General features: G+C 46.3%; 2 protein-coding genes across 4 annotated transcripts in view; one reads left to right on the top strand and one right to left on the bottom strand.

Annotated features, from left to right (window-relative positions):
- The first annotated feature begins 241 nt into the window (after positions 1–241).
- On the top strand, positions 242–16,824 carry LOC116401044 (BTB/POZ domain-containing protein kctd15-like). 3 transcript variants are annotated; one of them, XM_031879238.1, is made up of 5 exons: positions 242–1,162; positions 8,846–9,021; positions 15,499–15,643; positions 15,911–16,213; positions 16,313–16,824. In XM_031879238.1, the coding sequence occupies exons 1-5, from the start codon at positions 1,136–1,138 to the stop codon at positions 16,472–16,474; spliced, it is 813 nt and encodes a 270-aa protein (XP_031735098.1). In that variant the 5' UTR covers positions 242–1,135; the 3' UTR covers positions 16,475–16,824. The 3 variants fall into 3 exon arrangements, with proteins under 3 accessions (XP_031735098.1, XP_031735096.1, XP_031735097.1); XM_031879236.1 differs by lacking the exon at positions 242–1,162 and adding an exon at positions 6,845–7,176; XM_031879237.1 differs by lacking the exon at positions 242–1,162 and adding an exon at positions 6,845–7,176 and having other exon boundaries at positions 15,923–16,213.
- Positions 16,703–21,799, bottom strand: part of LOC116401045 (transcription initiation factor TFIID subunit 4-like) — a gene marked incomplete at its 5' end in the record, with an annotated part of 9,689 nt that continues 4,592 nt past the window's right edge. The window contains 6 exons of the mRNA XM_031879239.1: positions 16,703–18,705; positions 19,909–20,034; positions 20,119–20,249; positions 20,530–20,699; positions 21,220–21,325; positions 21,417–21,483. Coding sequence (XP_031735099.1) covers positions 18,307–18,705; positions 19,909–20,034; positions 20,119–20,249; positions 20,530–20,699; positions 21,220–21,325; positions 21,417–21,483 — 999 coding nt within the window. The remainder of the gene's footprint in view (positions 18,706–19,908; positions 20,035–20,118; positions 20,250–20,529; positions 20,700–21,219; positions 21,326–21,416; positions 21,484–21,799) is intronic.

A 21,799-nucleotide genomic window follows, 5' to 3' on the forward strand; every position in this document is an offset into this window, starting at 1 on the left:
GATAAATCTTCAGTTATAATAGTGAAAATGAAATGTTTCATCTTCCATCAGACAATACACATAGAAGCATAGATGCTCCTCCTGCAGTCACACTCAGCAATTTATCAAAATCTCTGTGTGTCTTAGTATTTGGGTCTCTGAGTCTCTATGAAGAAACCATTTTTATTGTCATATACATTTACACGAAATTTGCCTTCTGCATTTGACCCATTCCTGGATATAGGGAGCAGTGGCTGCCAGCCAATGACAGGCACCCGGGGAGCCGGGGGTTCAGTGTCTTGCTCAGGGACACTTCGAGGTCTCAGTCGAGGAACCTTTGACCCTGCGGTTACCAGACAACCCTCTTAAACCAGTGAGCCACGGTCGTCCCCATGTCTCTATGTGTCTCTTAATATTTGGGTCTATGTGTCTCTGAGTCTCTGAGACACTTTCAGTCTCTTCCTGATTTCAGCAGCAGCTGTGGACATATTTCGGATTCAGCTGAGAGACGAGGAGGATAAAACAGATCTGTGTGCGCAGCCCTCCGGCACACACCTCCATCTAGCAGCGCAATAATTGAAATGGTGCATTTGGCCGCTGGCTGCGGGGTGGTGGTGGTGGTGGGGTAGGGGGGCATAATGCATGACGATAGACATCATTTGGCTCCAGAGCCAGAGGGATGTTTCATGTTACTAAAGTATATGAGGAGGAAGACGTGGATGTGCAGGAGGAAGAGGAAGAGGAAGAGGAAGGACCAGATGGATTTCTGTTGAAAGCTTCTCATCATTGATGGATCATAAATTCTTCTCATTGATTATCTCTCAAAGCAGCAGGAGGATCTATTTTCTCTCAAACAAACTGCTGCGTTATTGTAACCTGATCCCGGACCCGGACCCTGAGGGGGTCTGAGGGGCCCCGGGCGAGACTTCTCCCTCAGCCTCCTCTATTCTTTCAGAAGAGACAGGACGGGCTCGTTAAGCTGCTACTGCACGCACACACACACACACACACACACACACACACACACACACACACCCACACACACACACCCTAGCACGCACACACACACACACACACACCCTAGGACGTGAACTGAAGACCAACCGGTCTCCTCTCATTTGAATCCCCTGGACGTAGCAGACGGACGCCGGTCTCCATGTCTTCTGTGTCGGTGTCCTCTCAGGTAAGAACGCAGCTTTACACCTTTTAACGGGACATTTACGCGCAAAGTTTTCCCCGAGATCCCGATTACGCTCCCCGGGGTCTCGTGGAGGCGATGAGCGCCGTCTCACCAGTCTCGGTTTAAAATATGACCGTTTTAAGTCCTTGTTGGTTTTGGTACACGTTAGTAACAAAGATGCAAACACGGTTGGTATTTTCTGTAATGGTGTGAAACGCTGTTTATTCGGCATACATCAAGTGTTCCAAGGTACGAAGGTTTTCATCTAAATTCGAACTTTTGTTACCGGCTCACCTGTTTTCACGGCTATCTTCTCCCTTCAAATAGGTTCGGTAAAGTTGGAAAGATATTCAAAGATTCGGACTTCCCGGTTCAATAAATCTCTGTGACCGTAGTGAGGTAGACAACAAGCTACAACCTTCATTTAATCAGAACGGGTCCTCCGGGCTCCTCCGAGCTGGACAAACAGCATTGGTCTCAGTGCGCAGGGACTGTCTACAAAGTGCAATGCGGAAAATACATCCTACAACAATATTCAATAGCTTCACTGTCATGCAATGTAATGTAACCAAAATCACTTCACACATCAATGGGCTCCTCCTTGTTGTACTACAACTGTTATTTTGATAAAACATGTTTTGAATACATTTTAGTGAATTATTATTGGAAATAATATTCAATAACTTCCCTGTTATAAAGTGTAGTGTGACCAAAATCACGTTCGACAGATGCTGTCAAATTCTCTTTTGTGATTTGGTCAAACTAGTGCAATTGTGAACCTATGTTTTGTATTGTGTATTTGTCTTGAATAAAGACATAGTACCACATACATCAAGATAAGAGCCATCATAAGTTGTTCACTCATTTTATCTTCAAGAAAGAATACACACATACAGTCAGGGCCAGAAGTATTTGGACTATGACACAATTTTTCTAATTGTTCTTATTTACACAACCCCAATGGGTTTGAAACTGATCAGTCAATATGTGGTTGAAGTTTATACTTTCAGCTTTAATTCAATGGATAAAACAAAAAAATCACAATAACCGTTTAGCAATTACAGCCACTTCTACACAGTCATCCGCATGTTCAGAGGCTCAAAGGTAATTGGACAATTGTCTGACAAACGGTTTCATGACCAGGTGTGGCCTGTTCTGTTTATATTTCATGACAAATGATGCCGACAACAGGATTCAAAGTGTTATATTTGCAGTTGGTAGCTGGTCATTGGAACTCTCAGCATGCGGACCAAAAAGGTGTCAATGCAAGTGAAGGAGGTCATTATTAGGTTAAAAGAATTGGCGCACCTTGGTGAAGAAAAACACTTCATAACATCTACTGAAGTCAAAAATACTCTGGAGGAGGTAGGCGTGCCATTGTTAAAGTCTACAATCAAGAGACGCCTTCATGAATCTAAATACAGAGGGTTTACAACAAGGTGCAAACCTCTGGTAACACTGAAGAACAGGAAGGCCCGATTAGACTTTAACAGAAAACATCTGACAAAGACTGACCAGTTTGGGAACAAGATTCTTTGGACAGATGAAACCAAGAATAACTTGTACCAGAATGATGGAAGTGAGAAGTGTGGAGAAGGAAAGGAACGGTTCATGATCCAAACAAACCACATCATCTGTCTAACATGGTGGAGGCAGTGCTTTGGATGGGCATGTATGGCTGCCAATGGAACTGGGTCACTGGTGTTCATTGGTGATGTCACAGCTGATAGAAGCAGCAGGATGAGTTCTGAGGTGTTTAGGGCTAAACTATCTGCTCAAATTCAGCCTAATGCTACAAAACTGATTGGACGGCACCTCACAGTGCAGATGGATTATGACCTATAACATACTGTGAAAACAACCCAAGAGCTTCTTATGGCAAAGGAATGGAATATTCTTCAATGGCCAAGTCAGTCACCTGATCTCAACCCAAGGGAGCATGTCTTAGGAAGACCCACAAACAGGCAGCAGCTGAAGGAGGCTGCAGTAAAAGGTCTGTCAAAGCATCTCAGGAAACTCACCGTTTTTGGTGATGTTTATGGTGCCAGACTTCAGGCAATCATTGACTGCAAGGATTTTCCTCCAAGTATTAAAAATAGCGATTATATTCACAATTATGTTAGTTTGTCCAATTACTTTTGAGCCTCTGAAAATGGGGATGACTGTAGAAATGGCTGTAATTCCTAAACGGTTAATGTGATTTTTTTGTTTTCCATCCATCCATCTTCCTCCGCTTATCCGGGGTCGGGTCACGGTGACAGCAGGCCAAACAGGCTGACCCAGACTTCCCTCTCCCCCGCAACATGTTCCAGCTCATTCTGGGGGATCCCAAGGCGTTCCCAGGCCAGCTGGGAGATATAATCCCTCCAGCGTGTTCTGGGTCTTCCCCGGGGTCTCTTCCCAGTTGGACGTGCCTGGAAAACCTCCAGTGGGAGGCGTCCAGGAGGCATCCTAATTAGATGCCGAACCACCTCAGCTGACTCCTTTCGACGCGAAGGAGTAGCGGCTCGACTCCAAGCTCCCTCCTGATGACCGAGCTCCTTACCCTATCTCTAAGGCTGAGCCAAGCCACCCTACAGAGGAAACTCATTTTGGCCGCTAGTAGCCGCGACCTTGTCCTTTCGGTCACGACCCAGAGTTCGTGACCATAGGTGAGGGTAGGAACGTAGACCGACCAGTAAATTCACACCCACCGGAGGCCAACACCCACCGGGAACGTGTCTGACTTATTGCCGAAGATGCGGACACAGCTCCTACTGCAGTCGTACAGAGACCGGATCGCCCGTTGTAACGGGTCCGGTACCCCATACTCCCGCAGCACCCCCCACAAGAACCCCCGAGGGACCCGGTCGAAAGCCTTATCCAAGTCCACAAAGCACATGTTGACTGGTTGGGCAAACTCCCAGAACCCCTCCAGTAGTCTTGCGAGGGTAAAGAGCTGGTCCACTGTTCCATGGCCGGGACGGAATCCACACTGCTCCTCTTGAATCCGAGGTTCGACAAACGGTCGGAGCCTCCTTTCCAGCACCCTGGCATAAGCCTTCCCCGGGAGGCTGAGTAGTGTGATACCCCGGTAATTCGAGCACACTCTCCGGTCCCCCTTTTTGAAGATGGGAACCACCATCTGACTGCCAGTCCATGGGCACTGATCCCGACCCCCATGCGACATTGAAGAGGCGTGTCAGCCAAGACAGCCCAACAGTGTCCAGCGCCTTCGGCATCTCAGGGCGGATCTCATCCACCCCCGGCGCCTTGCCACCAAGCAACTTTTTAACTACCGTAGCGGCTTCCGCCAGGGATATGGGTGAGCCTCCTCCCAGGTCTTCAGGCGCTGCCTCCTCTGCAGAGGACATGTTAGTCAGGTTTAGGAGTTCCTCATAGTGCTCTTTCCATCGCCCGACGATGTCCCCCATCCGGGTCAACAGTTCCCCCCCTGCTGAGAACAGCCTGGGGTAGGACCTGCTTTCCCTTCCTGAGCCGTCGGATGGTTTGCCAGAACCTCCTTGAGGCCAACCGAAAGTCCTTCTCCATGGCCTCCCCGAACTCCTCCCATGCCCGAGTTTTAGCATCCGCGACCACTGCAGCTGCAGCCCTTCTGGCCTGCCTGTACTTGTCAGCTGCTTCAGGAGACCCCTGGGCCAACCAGGCCCTGAAGGTCTCCTTCATCTTGACGGCTTCCCTCACCTCCGGTGTCCACCACCGGGTTCTCGGGTTGCCGCCACGACAGGCACCGATGGCCTTCCGACCACAGCTCCTAGCGGCCGCGTCCACAATAGAGGCTTTGAACATGGTCCATTCAGATTCCATGTCCCCAACCTCCCTTGGGATGTATGAGAAGTTCTTCCGGAGGTGGGAGTTAAAGACCTCCCGGACAGAGTCCTCCGCCAGACGTTGCCAGTTCACCCTCACTACACGTTTGGGCTTGCCGGGTCTTTCCAACCGGTTAACCCGCCATCTGATCCAACTCACCACCAGGTGGTGATCAGATGACAGCTCTGCTCCTCTCTTCACCCGAGTGTCCAAGACATACGGCCGCAGATCAGATGATACGATTACAAAGTCGATCATTGATCTCCGGCCTAAGGTGTTCTGGTACCAGGTACACTTATGAGCCACCTTATGTTCGAACATGGTGTTCGTTATGGCCAAACCGTGGCAAGCACAGAAGTCCAATAACGAGACACCACTCGGGTTCAGATCGGGCAAGCCGTTCCTCCCAATCACCCCTCGCCAGGTTTCTCCGTCATTGCCCACATGAGCGTTGAAGTCCCTCAGGAGAACTATGGAGTCGGCAGGCGGCGCCCTTTCCAGGACCCCTCCCACCGACTCCAAGAAGGCCGGATACTCCGAACTGCTGTTTGGTGCATAAGCACAAACAACAGTCAGAGCCTTGCTCCCCGCAACCCGTAGGCGCATGGAGGCGACCCTCTCGTTCTCCAACACAGCGGCGCTCAGCCGGGGGCTCATGAGTATCCCCACTCCCGCCCGGCGCCTCTCACCTTGGGCAACTCCAGAAAAGGACAAAGTCCAATCCCTCTCCAGGAGCTTGGTTCCAGAGCCAGCGCTGTGTGTGGAGGTGAGTCCAACTATATCTAGCTGGTATCGCTCCACCTCCTGCACCAGCTCCGGCTCTTTCCCCGCTAGCGAGGTGACGTTCCACGTCCCTAGAGCTAGTCTATGCTGCCGGCGATCGGCTCGCCCAGGCCTCCGGCCTGACCCGCCACCCTATCTGCATTGCACCCGACCCCGATGCTTGTCCCTGCGGGTGGTGGGTCCACAGGGTGGCTGCTCCATGTTGTTTCTACGGGCTGAGCCCGACCGGGCCCCATGGGCGAAGGCCCGGCCACCAGACACTCGCCGACGAGCTCCCCTCCTGTGTCTGGCTCCGGGAGGGTGCCCCGGTTTCCCTGGTCCGGGCGAGGTGGCTGAAGTCCGTGGGCTGCTTATCATCAGGGTTATTTTGAACCGCTCTTAGTCTGGGCTCTCCCCTGATACCTGTTTGCCTTGGGAGACCCTACCAGGGGCTACTGCCCCAGACAATATAGCTCCCAGGATCACTGAGCCACTCAAACTCCTCCACCACGTTAAGGTGGTGATTCAGAGGATTTTTTTGTTTTATCCATTGAATTAAAGCTGAAAGTATAAACTTCAACCACATATTGACTGATCAGTTTCAAACCCATTGGGGTTGTGTAAATAAGAACAATTAGAAAAATTGTGTCATAGTCCAAATACTTCTGGCCCTGACTGTATGTGTGTATTCTTTCTTGAAGATAAAATGAGTGAACAACTTATGATGGCTCTTATCTTGATGTATGTGGTACTATTTCTTTATTCAAGACAAATACACAATACAAAACATAGGTTCACAATTGCACTAGTTTGACCAAATCACAAAAGAGAATTTGACAGCATCTGTCAAACGTGATTTTGGTCACACTACACTTTATAACAGGGAAGTTATTGAATATTATTTCCAATAATAATTCACTAAAATGTATTCAAAACATGTTTTATCAAAATAACAGTTGTAGTACAACAAGGAGGAGCCCATTGATGTGTGAAGTGATTTTGGTTACATTACATTGCATGACAGTGAAGCTATTGAATATTGTTGTAGGATGTATTTTCCGCATTGCACTTTGTAGACGGTCCCTGCGCACTCGTCTCGCAGCCGGCAGCTCATTGAGACCAATGCAGATTGTCCAGCTCGGAGGAGTCTGTATGACGGCCCGTTTTGATTAAATGAAGGTTGTAGCTTGTTGTCTACCTCACTACGGTTACAGGGAGGTATCGTTTGTATTTTAGCAACGTTTCGCTAACGATTTATTGAACCGGGAAGTCCGAATCTTTGAATATCTTTCCAACTTTACCTAAATCTTCAGATAAGGTGCGGAAGAGATCCACTGACTGTGATAAAAGTACTAATAATCGAAACCTCGTGTTACTTGATGGACAATTCATATGCCGAATTAATCAGAAGGACGAAGTCTGAAGAGAAAACCTTTAAATTCAGGGTGAGGCCATACTTAACGTTTAACGATCCGCAAGAATGCATTAAATGTTTGGATTTGTTAATGGAGTCTGGCGTAAGGCCTTGTTCCTGGGCTGGGTTTCACTGAAGCAGGTCTCTATGTGTCAACGATCCAGTTTAAAATCATGAAGAACATTCATGATTTCTGTGATTATTTGTGCAGCCTGTAATCAACACAGGCTGTTATTTCCTGTGTCTTTAACACGGAGTCTGGTGCAGTTCTTGTCCTCCACTCGGCCGCAGACAGAGAGGCAGCAGTGTTTGTCAGTTTGGCCCGAGGCAGCGAGCCAGCCGCGGGGCAGCGAGCCGGAAGCCTGGCCGCCTCCTGTTCACCTGTCATGGTTCAGAGCTCCTCTTTACCACCGGGTGTGTGTGTGTGTGTGTGTGTGTGTGTATGTAGGTGTTTAGGTGTGTGTGTGTGTGTGTGTATGTAGGTGTGTGTGTGTGTGTAGGGGGGGGATCAAGAGTGAGTTGCCCCCCGCCCTCATGTTTCATCAGTCTGGACTGTTTTCAATCTGATACTTCAGTAAGAGTACTACAACAATGTAAATATACTGCATTACAAGTACATTCAGAATCCTATTTCAGTAATCAGCTCACTTAAAGTATTATCAGTAGTAAAAGTACACAAGTATCATGTAGTTTGAAAGAGCTGTGATTGGTCGATCACTCGTCTCTCAGACTTAATGTACTAAACTGATTATTGTCATAATCAGTTTGGTCAACAATACAACACAACAATACAACACAACAAAATAACACAGCAACAATTCAAAAATAACAATATGACACAACAATAACAAAACAATAACAATATGACACAATAATACAACCGTACAACACAACAACAATAAAACAGCATAATACAACATAACACAATAACAATAACACAATATTTAGTAACTGTAAAACCAACATAGTTGTGTTGTTTCTATATGTACAACAGAGCATCGATCACAGAACCTGATGGAAGCTGTTAATATTAATCGATCATGTTCTGAAGTTATGAGCATAGAACATAAACATAACAACTACAGACTGTCGAGTCAGCTTACATAATATTTATGTTCTATGCTCATAACTTCAGAACATGATCGATTAATATTAACAGCTTCCATCAGGTTCTGTGATCGATGCTCTGTTGTACATATAGAAACAACACAACTATGTTGGTTTTACAGTTACTAAATATTGTGTTGTTAGTGTTATGTTGTATTATGCTGTTTTATTGTTGTTGTGTTGTACTGTTGTATTATTGTGTCATATTGTTATTGTTTTGTTATTGTTGTGTCATATTGTTATTGTTGAATTGTTGCTGTGTTATTTTGTTGTGTTGTATTGTTGTATTGTTGTATTGTTGTGTTGTTTTGTTGTGTTGTGTTGTATTGTGTTGTATTGTGTTTTATTGTGTTGTTTGAGAACTTGAGGCTGTAGCGTTTTATGAACTCAGAATATTTGTCTTCCTCAGAAAGTTTATGAATGACTTTCATCTTTTCCAGATCTTGTCTTCACTTTGAGGGAAAAACGTCATATTTCTAAGAATTTATTAACATTCCATAGAGTGAGAGATTTATTTTTCTTTTCTTTGTCAAACAGTTGTGCACAAAGCTGCTGAGTTCAGGTGTGTGTTGACCTGTTGTTACCTGTCACAGGAGGGGCGGAGCATGTCCAGGATGTCTCTGAGCCGCTCACCTGTGTCTCCCATGACCACCCAGGGCATCCCCTCCCCCGCCCAGCTGACCAAGGCCAACGCCCCCGTGCACATCGACGTGGGGGGGCACATGTACACCAGCAGCCTGGGGACACTCACCAAATACCCCGAGTCCAGGTGAGACCACAGAACCTTTGATGTGGGTCATGTGATCAGGTGTGAGTGAGTAAACACCTGCAGGGTTCACAGTTACTACCATACTACTACTACTCTATTACTACTACTACTACTACTCTACTACTACTCTATTACTACTACTACTACTACTACTACTACTCTATTACTACTACTACTACTACTCTATTACTACTACTACTACTACTCTATTACTACTACTACTACTCTATTACTACTACTACTACTACTACTACTCTACTACTCTATTACTACTACTACTACTCTATTACTACTACTACTCTATTACTACTACTACTACTACTACTCTACTGCTGTATTACTACTACTACCACTACTCTATTACTACTACTACTACTACTCTATTACTACTACTACTACTCTACTACTCTATTACTACTACTACTACTACTACTACTCTATTACTACTACTACTACTCTACTACTCTATTACTACTACTACTACTACTCCAGCTCCTCCGCGAATCGCCACCTTATCGTGGTGGAGGAGTTTGAGTGGCTCAGTGATCCTGGGAGCTATGTTGTCCGGGGCATTAGCCCCTGGTAGGGTCTCCCAAGGCAAACAGGTCTCAGGGGAGAGCCCAGACTAAGAGCGGTTCAAAACGACCCTAATGATAAGCAGCCCACGGACTTCAGCCACCTCGCCCGGACCAGGGAAACCGGGGCACCCTCCCGGAGCTAGTCCCAGGAGGGGAGCTCGTCAGCGAGCGTCTGGTGGCCGGGCCTTCGCCCATGGGGCCCGGTCGGGCTCAGCCCGAATAAACAGCATGGAGCAGCCACCCTGTGGACCCACCACCCGCAGGAACAAGCATCCGGGTCGGGTGCAATGCAGACCGGGCGGCGGGTCAGGCGGGAGGCCTGGGCGAGCCGATCGCCGGCAGCATAGACTAGCTCTAGGGACGTGGAACGTCACCTTGCTAGCGGGCAAAGAGCCAGAGCTGGTGCAGGAGGTGGAGCGATACCAGCTAGATATAGTTGGACTCACCTCCACACACAGCGCTGGCTCTGGAACCAAGCTCCTGGACAGGGGTTGGACTTTGTCCTTTTCTGGAGTTGCCCAGGGTGAGAGGCGCCGGGCGGGAGTGGGGATACTCACGAGCCCCCGGGTTTGTGAGTTGCGGGTTGCGGGGAGCAAGACTCTGACTGTTGTTTGTGCTTATGCACCAAACAGCAGTTCAGAGTATCCGGCCTTCTTGGAGTCGGTGGGAGGGGTCCTGGAAAGGGCGCCGCCTACTGACTCCATAGTTCTCCTGGGGGACTTCAACACTCACGTGGGCAATGATGGAGAAACTTGGTGGGGGGTGATTGGGAGGAACGGCTTGCCCGATCTGAACCCGAATGGTGTCTCGTTATTGGACTTCTGTGCTTGCCACGGTTTGGCCATAACGAACACCATGTTCAAACATAAGGTGGCTCATAAGTGTACCTGGTACCAGAACACCTTAGGCCGGAGATCAATGATCGACTTTGCAATCGTATCATTTGATTTGCGGCCGTATGTCTTGGACACTCGGGTGAAGAGTGGAGTAGAGCTGTCAACTGATGGCGGGGGAACCAGTTGGAAAGACCCGGCAAGCCCAAACGTGTAGTGAGGGTGAACTGGGAACGTCTGGCAGAGGACTCTGTCCAGAAGGTCTTTAACTCCCACCTCTGGAAGAACTTCTCACACATCTCGAGGGAGGTTGGGGACATGGAATCCGAATGGACCATGTTCAAAGCCTCTATTGTGGACGCGGCCGCTAGGAGCTGTGGCCGGAAGGTCATCGGTGCCTGTCGTGGCGGCAACCCGAGAACCCGGTGGTGGACACCGGAGGTGAGGGAAGCTGTCAAGATGAAGGAGACCTTCAAGGCCTGGTTGGCCCAGGGGTCTCCTGAAGCAGCTGACAGGTACAGGCAGGCCAGAAGGGCTGCAGCTGCGGTGGTCGCGAATGCTAAAACTCGGGCATGGGAGGAGTTCGGAGAGGCCATGGAGAAGGACTTTCGGTTGGCCTCAAGGAGGTTCTGGCAAACCATCCGACGGCTCAGGAAGGGAAAGCAGGGCTTACCCCAGGCTGTTCTCAGTAGGGGGGGGGAACTGCTGACCCGGACAGGGGACATCATCGGGTGGTGGAAAGAGCACTTTGAGGAACTCCTAAACCCGACCAACATGTCCTCTGTAGAGGAGGCAGCGCCTGAAAATCTAGGGGGAGGCTCACCCATATCCCTGGCAGAGGCCGCTGAGGTAGTTAAAAAGTTGCTTGGTGGCAAGGCGCCGGGGGTGGATGAGATCCGCCCTGAGATGCCGAAGGCGCTGGACACTGTTGGGCTGTCTTGGCTGACATGCCTCTTCAATGTCGCATGGGGGTCGGGATCAGTGCCCATGGACTGGCAGACCGGGGTGGTGGTTCCCATCTTCAAAAAGGGGGACCGGAGAGTGTGCTCGAATTACCGGGGTATCACACTACTCAGCCTCCCGGGGAAGGCTTATGCCAGGGTGCTGGAAAGGAGGCTCCGACCGTTTGTCGAACCTCAGATTCAAGAGGAGCAATGCGGATTCCGTCCCGGCTGTGGAACAGTGAACCAGCTCTTTACCCTCGCAAGACTACTGGAGGGGTTCTGGGAGTTTGCCCAACCAGTCTACATGTGCTTTGTGGACTTGGAGAAGGCTTTCGACCGGGTCCCTCGGGGGTTCTTGTGGGGGGTGCTGCGGGAGTATGGGGTGCCGGACCCATTACAACGGGCGATCCGGTCTCTGTACGACTGCAGTAGGAGCTGTGTCCGCATTCTCGGCAATAAGTCAGACACGTTCCCGGTGGGTGTTGGCCTCCGCCAGGGCTGCCCTTTGTCACTGGTCCTGTTCGTGACTTTCAAGGACAGGATATCTAGGCGCAGCCTGTGGGAGGAGAACGTCAGGTTAGGGGGTCTCGGCATCGCCTCTGCTGTTTGCAGATGATGTGGTCCTGTTAGCCTCCTCGGATCGTGACCTCCATTCACTGGGGCGGTTTGCAGCCGAGTGTGAAGCGGCGGGGATGAGAGTTAGCACCTCCAAATCTGAGGCCATGGTTCTCTGCCGGAAACAGGTGGATTGCTCCCTCCAGGTGGGGACGGAGTGCCTACCTCAAGCGAAGGAGTTCAAGTATCTCGGGGTCTTGTTCACGAGTGAGGGTAAGATGGAGCGGGAGATCAACAGGCGGATCGGTGCGGCTGCAGCAGTAAAGCAGGCGCTGCACCGGACCGTCTTGGTGAAGAGGGAGCTGAGCCGGAAGGCAAAGCTCTCAATTTACCACTTGGTCTACGTTCCTACCCTCACCTATGGTCACGAACTCTGGGTCGTGACCGAAAGGAGAAGGTCGTGGCTACAAGCGGCCGAAATGAGCTTCCTCCGTAGGGTGGCCGGGCTCAGCCTCAGAGATAGGGTAAGGAGCTCGGTCATCAGGAGGGAGCTTGGAGTCGAGCCGCTACTCCTTCGCGTCGAAAGGAGTCAGCTGAGGTGGTTCGGGCATCTAATTAGGATGCCTCCTGGACGCCTCCCACTGGAGGTCTTCCAGGCACGTCCAACTGGGAAGAGACCCCGGGGAAGACCCAGAACATGCGGGAGGGATTACATCTCCCAGCTGGCCTGGGAACGCCTCGGGATCCCCCAGAATGAGCTGGAACATGTTGCCGGTGAGAGGGAAGTCTGGGTCAGCCTGCTTGGCCTGCTGCCACCGCGACCCGACCCCGGATAAGCGGAGGAAAATGGATGGACTACTACTCTACTGCTCTATTACTACTACTACTACTACTACTCTATTACTACTACTACTACTACTACTACTCTACTACTCTGTTACTACTACTACTACTACTACTCTACTACTCTAATACTACTACTACTACTCTATTACTACTACTACTACTACTACTACTACTACTACTACTCTATTACTACTACTACTCTATTACTACTACTACTACTCTACTACTCTATTACTACTACTACTACTATTACTCTATTACTACTACTACTACTACTCTATTACTACTACTACTACTCTATTACTACTACTTCTACTACTACTCTACTACTCTATTACTACTACTACTACTACTCTACTACTACTCTACTACTACTACTACTACTAATCTACTACTACTACTACTACTCTATTACTACTACTACTACTCTACTACTACTACTCTATTACTACTACTACAACTGCTACTACTACTACTACTACTACTGCTACTACTACTCTATTACTACTACTGCTACTCTACTACACTATTACTACTACTACTACTACTGCTACTACTACTCTATTACTACTACTACTCTACTACTACTCTACTACTACTACTACTACTACTATATTACTACTACTACTACTACTCTACTACTACTCTACTACTCTACTACTACTACTACTACTACTACTACTCCATTACTACTACTACTCTGCTACTACTCTACTACTACTACTCTACTACACTATTACTACTATGACTGCTACTACTACTTCTACTACTACTACTACTTCTACTACTCTACTACTCTATTACTACTACTACTACAACTACTTTTGAGGGGCTAAAAATCCTTAAAAAATAAGCAAACTTGGCAAACAGATTTAAAGCCAAAAGTGTAGTTATATAATATGGTTTTAATGCTTCAGAGTGGCAAGTCGGCTCAATAGCGCCCCCTACAACATTTTGACAAAGCAGCCATCGCAGTATGTTTGACCTAGATGTATGAAATTTGGTAGGAACATGTATCACATTTGGACTTAAATAAAAGTCTCTTGGAGCCATGCTCTAAACCCAACCGGAAGTCAGCCATTTTGAATTTTGTATGAATTTCCAGTGTCGTTTTTGTCATTTCCAGGCGCTGTACTCTAATGAACTCCTCCTAGGGAATTAATTGAATCAACTCCAAATTTGGTCAGAACAATCTGAAGACCTCTGTGATGAAAAGTTACTCAAATCTTGTTGTTTTGTGAAAGGCCGTTGTCGTGGCGATGCATTCTTCGACATGAAAGATTAAGGTGTTTTTGAGGGGCTAAAAATGCTCAAAACATAACCAAACTTGTCACACACATTTAAAATCCCGAATGTAGTTATCTGATATGATTTTAATACTTCAGAGTGGCAAGTCGGCTCGATAGCGCCCCCTACAACATTTTGACAAAGCAGCCATCGCAGTATGTTTGACCTAGATGTATGAAATTTGGTAGGAACATGTATCACATGTGGACTTAAATAAAAGTCTCTTGGAGCCATGCTCTAAACCCAACCGGAAGTCAGACATTTTGAATTTTGTATGAATTTCGAGTGTCATTTTTGCAATTCCCAGGTGCTCTACTTTAACAAACTCCTCCTAGGGAATTAATCAGATCAGCTTAGAATTTGGTCAGAACAATCTAAAGACCTTAGCGATTAAAAGTTATTAAAAGCTTTAGGTTTCATTGAACGACATGGACTTGGTGTGGCGACCATTTTACATGGTTCGCCATCATCCATCAAATAACTCGACTGTAACTCGACTGTACTTTGTCAAAACTGTCCCAAACTTGACATGCTTGTTGACCGTCATGGCTTTAGGACTTCTGCATGCCAATATTAACTCATAGTCATAGCGCCACCTACTGATAAGCACGGACGTAAGCAGGATTCTATAATTACAGCGGCCTAAACACTGAACTTATTGAAAGGGTTTGTGGGCACACCATGAGAAAAAGACTTCTCTGATCTAAATATGTGCAAACTAAGATGTTTGGAGAGCAGAAATTGAATAAAAAAGGTTTCCAAATCGCGCTTGTACGTGGAGTTTTCATTCATATTAAATTGAATTGTTTTTGTTCGATTTGGAACAGGCCGTAATGTAAAGTAATTTCATGCAACGTGAAGTTTGTTTAATAAAATCAAACTGCACCCAGACTAATTTATATGTTAGATTATTCTACATTGGCTCACCTTTTGGCTTAAATTTATTTCTTTATAAAAATCTATATTTTTTTCCCACATGGAACTATACATTCTCCTGTTTCTCCTCGACTCTTCCAGCTTTGAGTCACTCAGCAGCGATTGTCAGACCTACCTGCACAAACAAACAACCGACCTGCATTTACTTTGACAGTCTGTTATATTACGAACACTGAAGCTCGTTCACACACACACACTCGGTGTTTTGTCGATTTTTACAGGGTGACAGTTGTGATTGTATTCGGAGGTACACTCAAAACATTCGAGGCTTACGACCTGGCAAAATAACCTGACTACGCCATTGGTCGACACAGGAAATACCGTTTAACTCGTGCAGGCAGTGTATGACGGTCACAGAAATGCACGGCCGCATCACCCAGAGTCCTGCCAGTACCCTCGACGTGCGTCAATATGCGAGGGCCCGATCAATGCTGCTTATTAACATTATTGCGAACACAGCCCTTTTAAAATACAACCTGTTTTTCTGTTTCTCTGCAGGATCAGTCGTCTGTTTAACGGTACTGAGCCCATCGTGTTGGACAGTCTGAAGCAGCACTACTTCATCGACAGAGACGGAGACATCTTCCGCTACATCCTCAGCTTCCTGCGGACCTGCAAACTGCTGCTGCCAGAAGACTTCAAGGTAATTTAACTGGGAAAATGTCGTAAAAAAAAAAAGAGGAATATGATCGGAATTGAAGCCCTACTAATTTATTGGCATTATCTTATCTTTAGCATATCAAAGATGTATCTATATAGAACAGCTGTTTGCTGCCCAATACAAATCCATACAATATCATACAATAATCAATAGTACAACATAATGTCGCCACTTTTGGGCAAGTACTAATTTACAGTTTTGGAACGCTGTAACCCCATACTATGCTGACTTTTTAATGACATACTATAGGACTTCCCCCAGCTGTACGAGGAGGCCCGGTTCTACCAGCTGACTCCGATGGTTCGGGAGTTGGAACGCTGGCAGGTGGAGCTGGAGGCCCAGCGGACACCACCCTGCGAGTGTCTGGTGGTCCGAGTCTCTCCCGATCTGGGCGAGAGGATCGCATTGAGCGGAGAGAAAGTTCTGATCGAGGAGATCTTCCCCGAGACCGGAGACGTCATGTGTGACTCTGTCAACGCCGGTTGGAACCAGGACCCGACCCACGTGATCCGCTTCCCCCTCAACGGGTACTGCAGGTTCAACTCTGTGCAGGTCAGTGCTTCCCCTGTACAACACCCATACAACACCCGTACTACTCCTGTACTACACTCGTACCTCACCGGTACTCTAACACCTGGTGTGTGTCTGCAGGTCCTGGAGCGTCTGTTCCAGAGGGGCTTCATCATGAAGGCGTCCTGCGGTGGGGGGGTTGACTCCTCCCAGTTCAGCGAGTATGTTTTGTGTCGCGACCTCCGGCTCAACCGGTCCGTCACCAGCACCCCGATCCGGATCAAACAGGAGCCTCTGGACTAAACTCAGACGTGAAGACCTCTGGGAATGATGATGATGCAACATAAGGAGTCATAAACTGCCACATTTGTAATAACCTGAATGGAACGGTCATTTTTTAAGTGTGTACAGATAATTTAATTTTTTTATAAGACTGCCCTTTTGAAGATGTATATTTAATGTATCTGTTGGCTCGTTTCACTATTTTTCATTTGTACAGATGAATTAATAAAAAGATAAAATCAGACCGGGTTCTTTATCGTTTTCTTTATTTCATTTTTTTTGCAAAGGTACAAACAACTGTAAAATTGCCTGAAATGTGTCAGGATTGAATACAGAATGTAGGAAATATAAATAGTTGCACAAATTGTGTCGTTCTTACAGATGAAAGTTTCTCCAGAAGATCTCCGCAGAGCGACAGACTTTACAAACCAAATGCCCGATACGAGGGGAACATTCAAAGCGTTAAAAACCTTCAATGTACACTTCCAAAAAGTCTTAAAAACTTTCAAACTGAAGCAAAACTCTGACAAATGAAAACGTTCAACAGTACAAAAGGTCGAGATTTGTGATTTATATTTCATGTTGAGCTAAAAGAAAAATCACGTCAGACGGGAGGAAGAGGATGATGAAGAGGAAGATAAAACTGCAGGAATGTTTGTCTGAAGTTTTGTTTGTTAGCCTTCATGATCGTAGCCTGAGTGAGTTCCACCGTCTGAAGGAGAACCAGCTCCCTGTGAAGAGTTATTTAAAATTAAAGGGACATGAAGCTACAGCTGCTTAGCTTAGCATTAAGAGCTCCTTTGATTAATCTGAACTCCAATTCACTGTTTCTTTAAGGAGGTTTGGTGCAGATTTTATCAGCTGAGTCTCGAAGTAAAAACAGAAAATTAGTGATCTTTAGCTAGCTGTGTCCAGTCTTTATGCTAAGCTAACCAGCTGTTGTACAGACATGAGAGTGGAATCAATCTGAGGATTTATCAAGATGTTGAACTGTTACTTGAACAACACACGCACGCACACACACACACGACCCTAAAGACACCTGTTCAGGTGCAGAGCTGGAGTCAAACACCTGGGATCAGCTCACCTCATATTCATATCAAAGATAAACTCCACCTGTGTTTAAGCATCAAGCTTTATATTCAAGATTAACTTTAATACACGATGAAGTGAGCTGACCAGACCTCGACAATCTGCCAGTGCATTGTGGGTAACGTAGGCGCTGGGTCTAACGAAGAAGGAGAATGTGGTTCTGACAGAGTTAAAGTCCGCTCACACCAGAATGAAACCGTTATGAACCGTTTAGTTCAGAAGACATTTCTGTTTGAACCAGAATCATGAGCTGTTGTTCTAGGACTCGTGCGTTTGAACCAGGACCTGAACCTCAAACCAGACCTAACTGAGGTCTGCTGAGACCACCTGCTCCTTTAAATCAGGGAACTAAACATCAAAGTCAACTTGTTCTTCTCTAAACATCTGTTTGCTTCTTCTGGCTTTTAGTTTCTATTGTGTCACATTTAATATTATTTCATATCTTTCTGTAAATAAAACGTCCGCTTCGCCTTCAGACGCTCATTCAGGACCAAATATTTGGTGAAGACACACGGATGAGTTCCTCTGGTCTGACCTGCACTGGAGGTCAGCATTAAAACCATCTGAGGACAAACTGGGACTGAGGAGGGACTGACTTGTGACCATGAGGACCGGTGGAGGTTGATGTGTAGTCCAGTTAGTGATGCACAAGGGCCCCATGTGCTCCTCCTGGGGGGAGTCCTTCCTTCAGCAGGGCCTTGTAGAGCGTCGGGGGGGTCTCCTTCCTTCAGCAGGGCCTTGTAGAGCGTCGGGGGGACTCCTTACTTCAGCAGGGCCTTGTAGAGCGTCATGGAGCGAGCGGTGGAGCGGTCCTGCTCCAGACAGAAGATGAAGTCCCTGAGGTTGACTCGTGTGATCCGCTGACGGAGCTGCTGGCGGGAGGAGGTGGAGCCTGGGGAGGAACCAGCACCCGAACCCACGGCCACCTGGGGGCGGAGGGAGGAGCAACACAGGGTCAAAATACTGAACCAGAACCACATCAACACCACATTTAAAACCAGCTGGACTAAGCTACATTTCTTTGGTAAACTTTTGTCTCTTTTTACTATTTTCAGACATTTGAGGTGAAAGGTATGAACGGATTCATTGAGACATGATGAGCAGAGATCAACCGTTGATTCTGTCTCAACAACTCCGTACGCGACACAAACACAGATCCACTCTCATCTCTGGTCACTGGGAAAACCCGTTCACCTGATGGTGATACAGAGTGTGTAAACTGGCCTGTGAAATGCACCAGTTCTCAACCAGAGTCACCACAGAGTCCGAAAACACGAGTCAGCATGGGGGGGGGGGGGGGTACTATCTGAAGATCAGGCCTGGAGCTGAAGGAGTTCTGAGGAGGCCTGAAGCCGGATCACATAGAGGAGAGACTCAAACAACATGAGACCATTAGAGCAAAACACACTGAGAAACATTTATATATACACTTAATAATGAATTCTAAAGTAGTGTATTGTGCACTTTTATTTTAAAGTGCTGCTATATGAACAACAGGTCAATAACATTTGGTTTGTAAACACTTTAAATACATCAGGTTCTTGTAGTGCTGAGCGGTATGACCAAAAATGCATATCACGGTATTTTGTAAGATTCTGGCGGTTTCATGTTATATCACGGTATTTTCCCCCCGCGTTAAAGCATTGATTAATTAACACCGAAAAGAACCGGCCGGTCAACTGGCCAGTGAGCGGTGAACAGCTGTTTGTGTGGCGTCTCTTCAGTCTCTTCCTGTTTCCTTCACCTACACTCCCCTGGGTCCTAAGTCCCTCCATGTACAGCTTCTTGTCACCCTCTATGTACCAACGTACATTTATAACAAATACCACACATATTACGGTAATCAGCGTTGCACATGTGTCTGACCACAATACCAAAGAAAGCAAAAAAGAAATGATTCACTTAAATTATGTTTTTAGAGTTTTTAAAGTGTTTTGTTTGTAATATGTATAATAAGCATCATTTAGTATCACTACTGAGAATTTAACAAACATAAAAACATGATCTCTTACACACATGAAGATAAAGTTATGAACACCGGCTGAATATCTATGATCAGAATCATTATAACTGTGTTATAACTGCTGCTGTGTAAAGGGAATACTGCTGCTAACAACAACCTGATGTGTTTAAAGTGTTTAAACCAAATGTTATTGACCTGTTGTTCATATAGCAGCACTTTAAAATAAAAGTGCACAATACACTACTTTAGAATTCATTATTGAATTTTGCGCATAACAATGAGATTAATCACGATTAAACATTTTAATCGTTGCCCAGCACTAATAGAAATATTTATATATGTGTATATATATTTATATATACACATATATAAATATATATATGCATGTGTATATGTGTACCTTAGCAGCCTTCAGCAGGATCTCTCTCTCTTGTTCGTCCTTCCTCTGTTTCTCCATTCGCTCCAGCTGCTCAAAGAACCGAAGCTGAGAGCGAACGTCTGACGTCTGTTCATGGTGCTCTTCATCCTGATGGAGGAGGAGGAAGAACACAAACAGCTTTAGGATCATTAACGTTGGTCTCTGGATCAGTGTGGATCAGAGGGTCCTTGCCTTCCCTCCGTCTGTTCGGTGCTGAGCGACGGCTGAGACCGTCTCCAGCAGAGAGCGCAGTCTGGACTGGGTGGCATGGGAGACCAGGTTCACCACCTCCAGAGGAACCTCGGTCACTCCCAGCTTCTTAGCTGAGGACGAAAAGAGGGACAACATGGACATCTTCAGGTTAAACCAGGTGACCCTGCAGGTTTCCCTCCTTTCATAGAAAATATGTGCATTTCTTATGCAAGTTCATGTGATGGGAAAGAAAGATTCTGCTGTCATTATTTAGAGATACTAGGTGACGGAGACAGGTGAGAGGAGACAGGGGACAGAGAACAGGTGAGAGGAGACAGAGTACTGGGGACAGAGGACAGGAGACAGAGTACTGGGGACAGAGGACAAAGTACTGGGGACAGAGGACAGCACCTGTGTCCAGGATGCGGCGGTGCAGCAGGCCGGTGGGGAGGAAGGCTTCGTCTTTACACGAACGGATCTTTGTACCCACGAAGTCCGAGCTGGTTGCTAGGATGCGTGCGTTCTCCTCGTTGAGGTTGACCCCGGCCATGGACGCCACGTCGTTGATGTCGTCGTCGTCTCTGAAGGAGGACAGAAAGGACGGGTCAGGAGATAGACTTTAAAGACCCGAGGCTAGATGGAAAGAGGCTGCTTTTATTTGTATTCTCTTTAGTCTATTTATTTCTGCCCCATAAGATGAGTATATTTATTTATATATATATATATATATATATATATATATGTGTAAAACTTATACTGTTACTGTAAAGCTGTTAGAATTGTGGCCTATTTCAGAGGAAACTTTATCACAGACATATTCAGCTCTTATTATCATTAATATTATTATTCCCATCTGTAGTTTTAGTAAATTAACTAATACAAACTGTTTTTGTAAATAAACCCTGAATGAATCTGGTTCATGTTTATATAATAATGAATTCATAATTATGAGAAATCTTTCAGCATTTGTATTTATTTAATTCTATTTCTACTGATTTTATTTGCCTTTTCATTGCATTTTATTTCCAGTAACTAACTTTGGATCTTTGCTCTATTTCAAACAAATAAACCTGACTTCCTGCCAATGAGATCACACTTCACCTGAATGTCCCGCCCCCAGGGTCGCTCAGCTTCCTCTGATTGGCTTGAGCCGCCATGTTCAGAGGACTTTTACCGATTATAGTTGTAGGTCCTCTGACAAGTGTACCTGAGGACAACATTTCATATTAATAAGCAGCACAGATCGAAAAGAGATAAATATAATAGGATAAATATAGTAAGATAAGTCAGAGACTCACCTTGAGGTCTGAGCGTCTGACTGAAGACGACAGGTGTTCGACTCTGGACAGCTGCTCGGCCCACAGACTGAACAAACATCAAAGTAATATAATAAATAACATTAGAACATTAAAATAACATAACTACATAAGAACATTAAAATAACATCTCCTAGACACTAAGAGAATAACATGTATTATCTCTATAATACAGTAGTGATGCCTCTAGTGGACACCAGGAGAATAACATGTATTATCTCTATAATACAGTAGTGATGCCTCTAGTGGACACTAAGAGAATAACATGTATTATCTCTATAATACAGCAGTGATGCCTCTAGTGGACACTAAGAGAATAACATGTATTATCTCTATAATACAGCAGTGATGCCTCTAGTGGACAC

Source organism: Anarrhichthys ocellatus, unplaced genomic scaffold (genome assembly GCF_004355925.1).
Source record: "Anarrhichthys ocellatus isolate YVR2014 unplaced genomic scaffold, GSC_Weel_1.0 scaffold237, whole genome shotgun sequence".
Lineage (NCBI taxonomy): Eukaryota > Metazoa > Chordata > Actinopteri > Perciformes > Anarhichadidae > Anarrhichthys > Anarrhichthys ocellatus.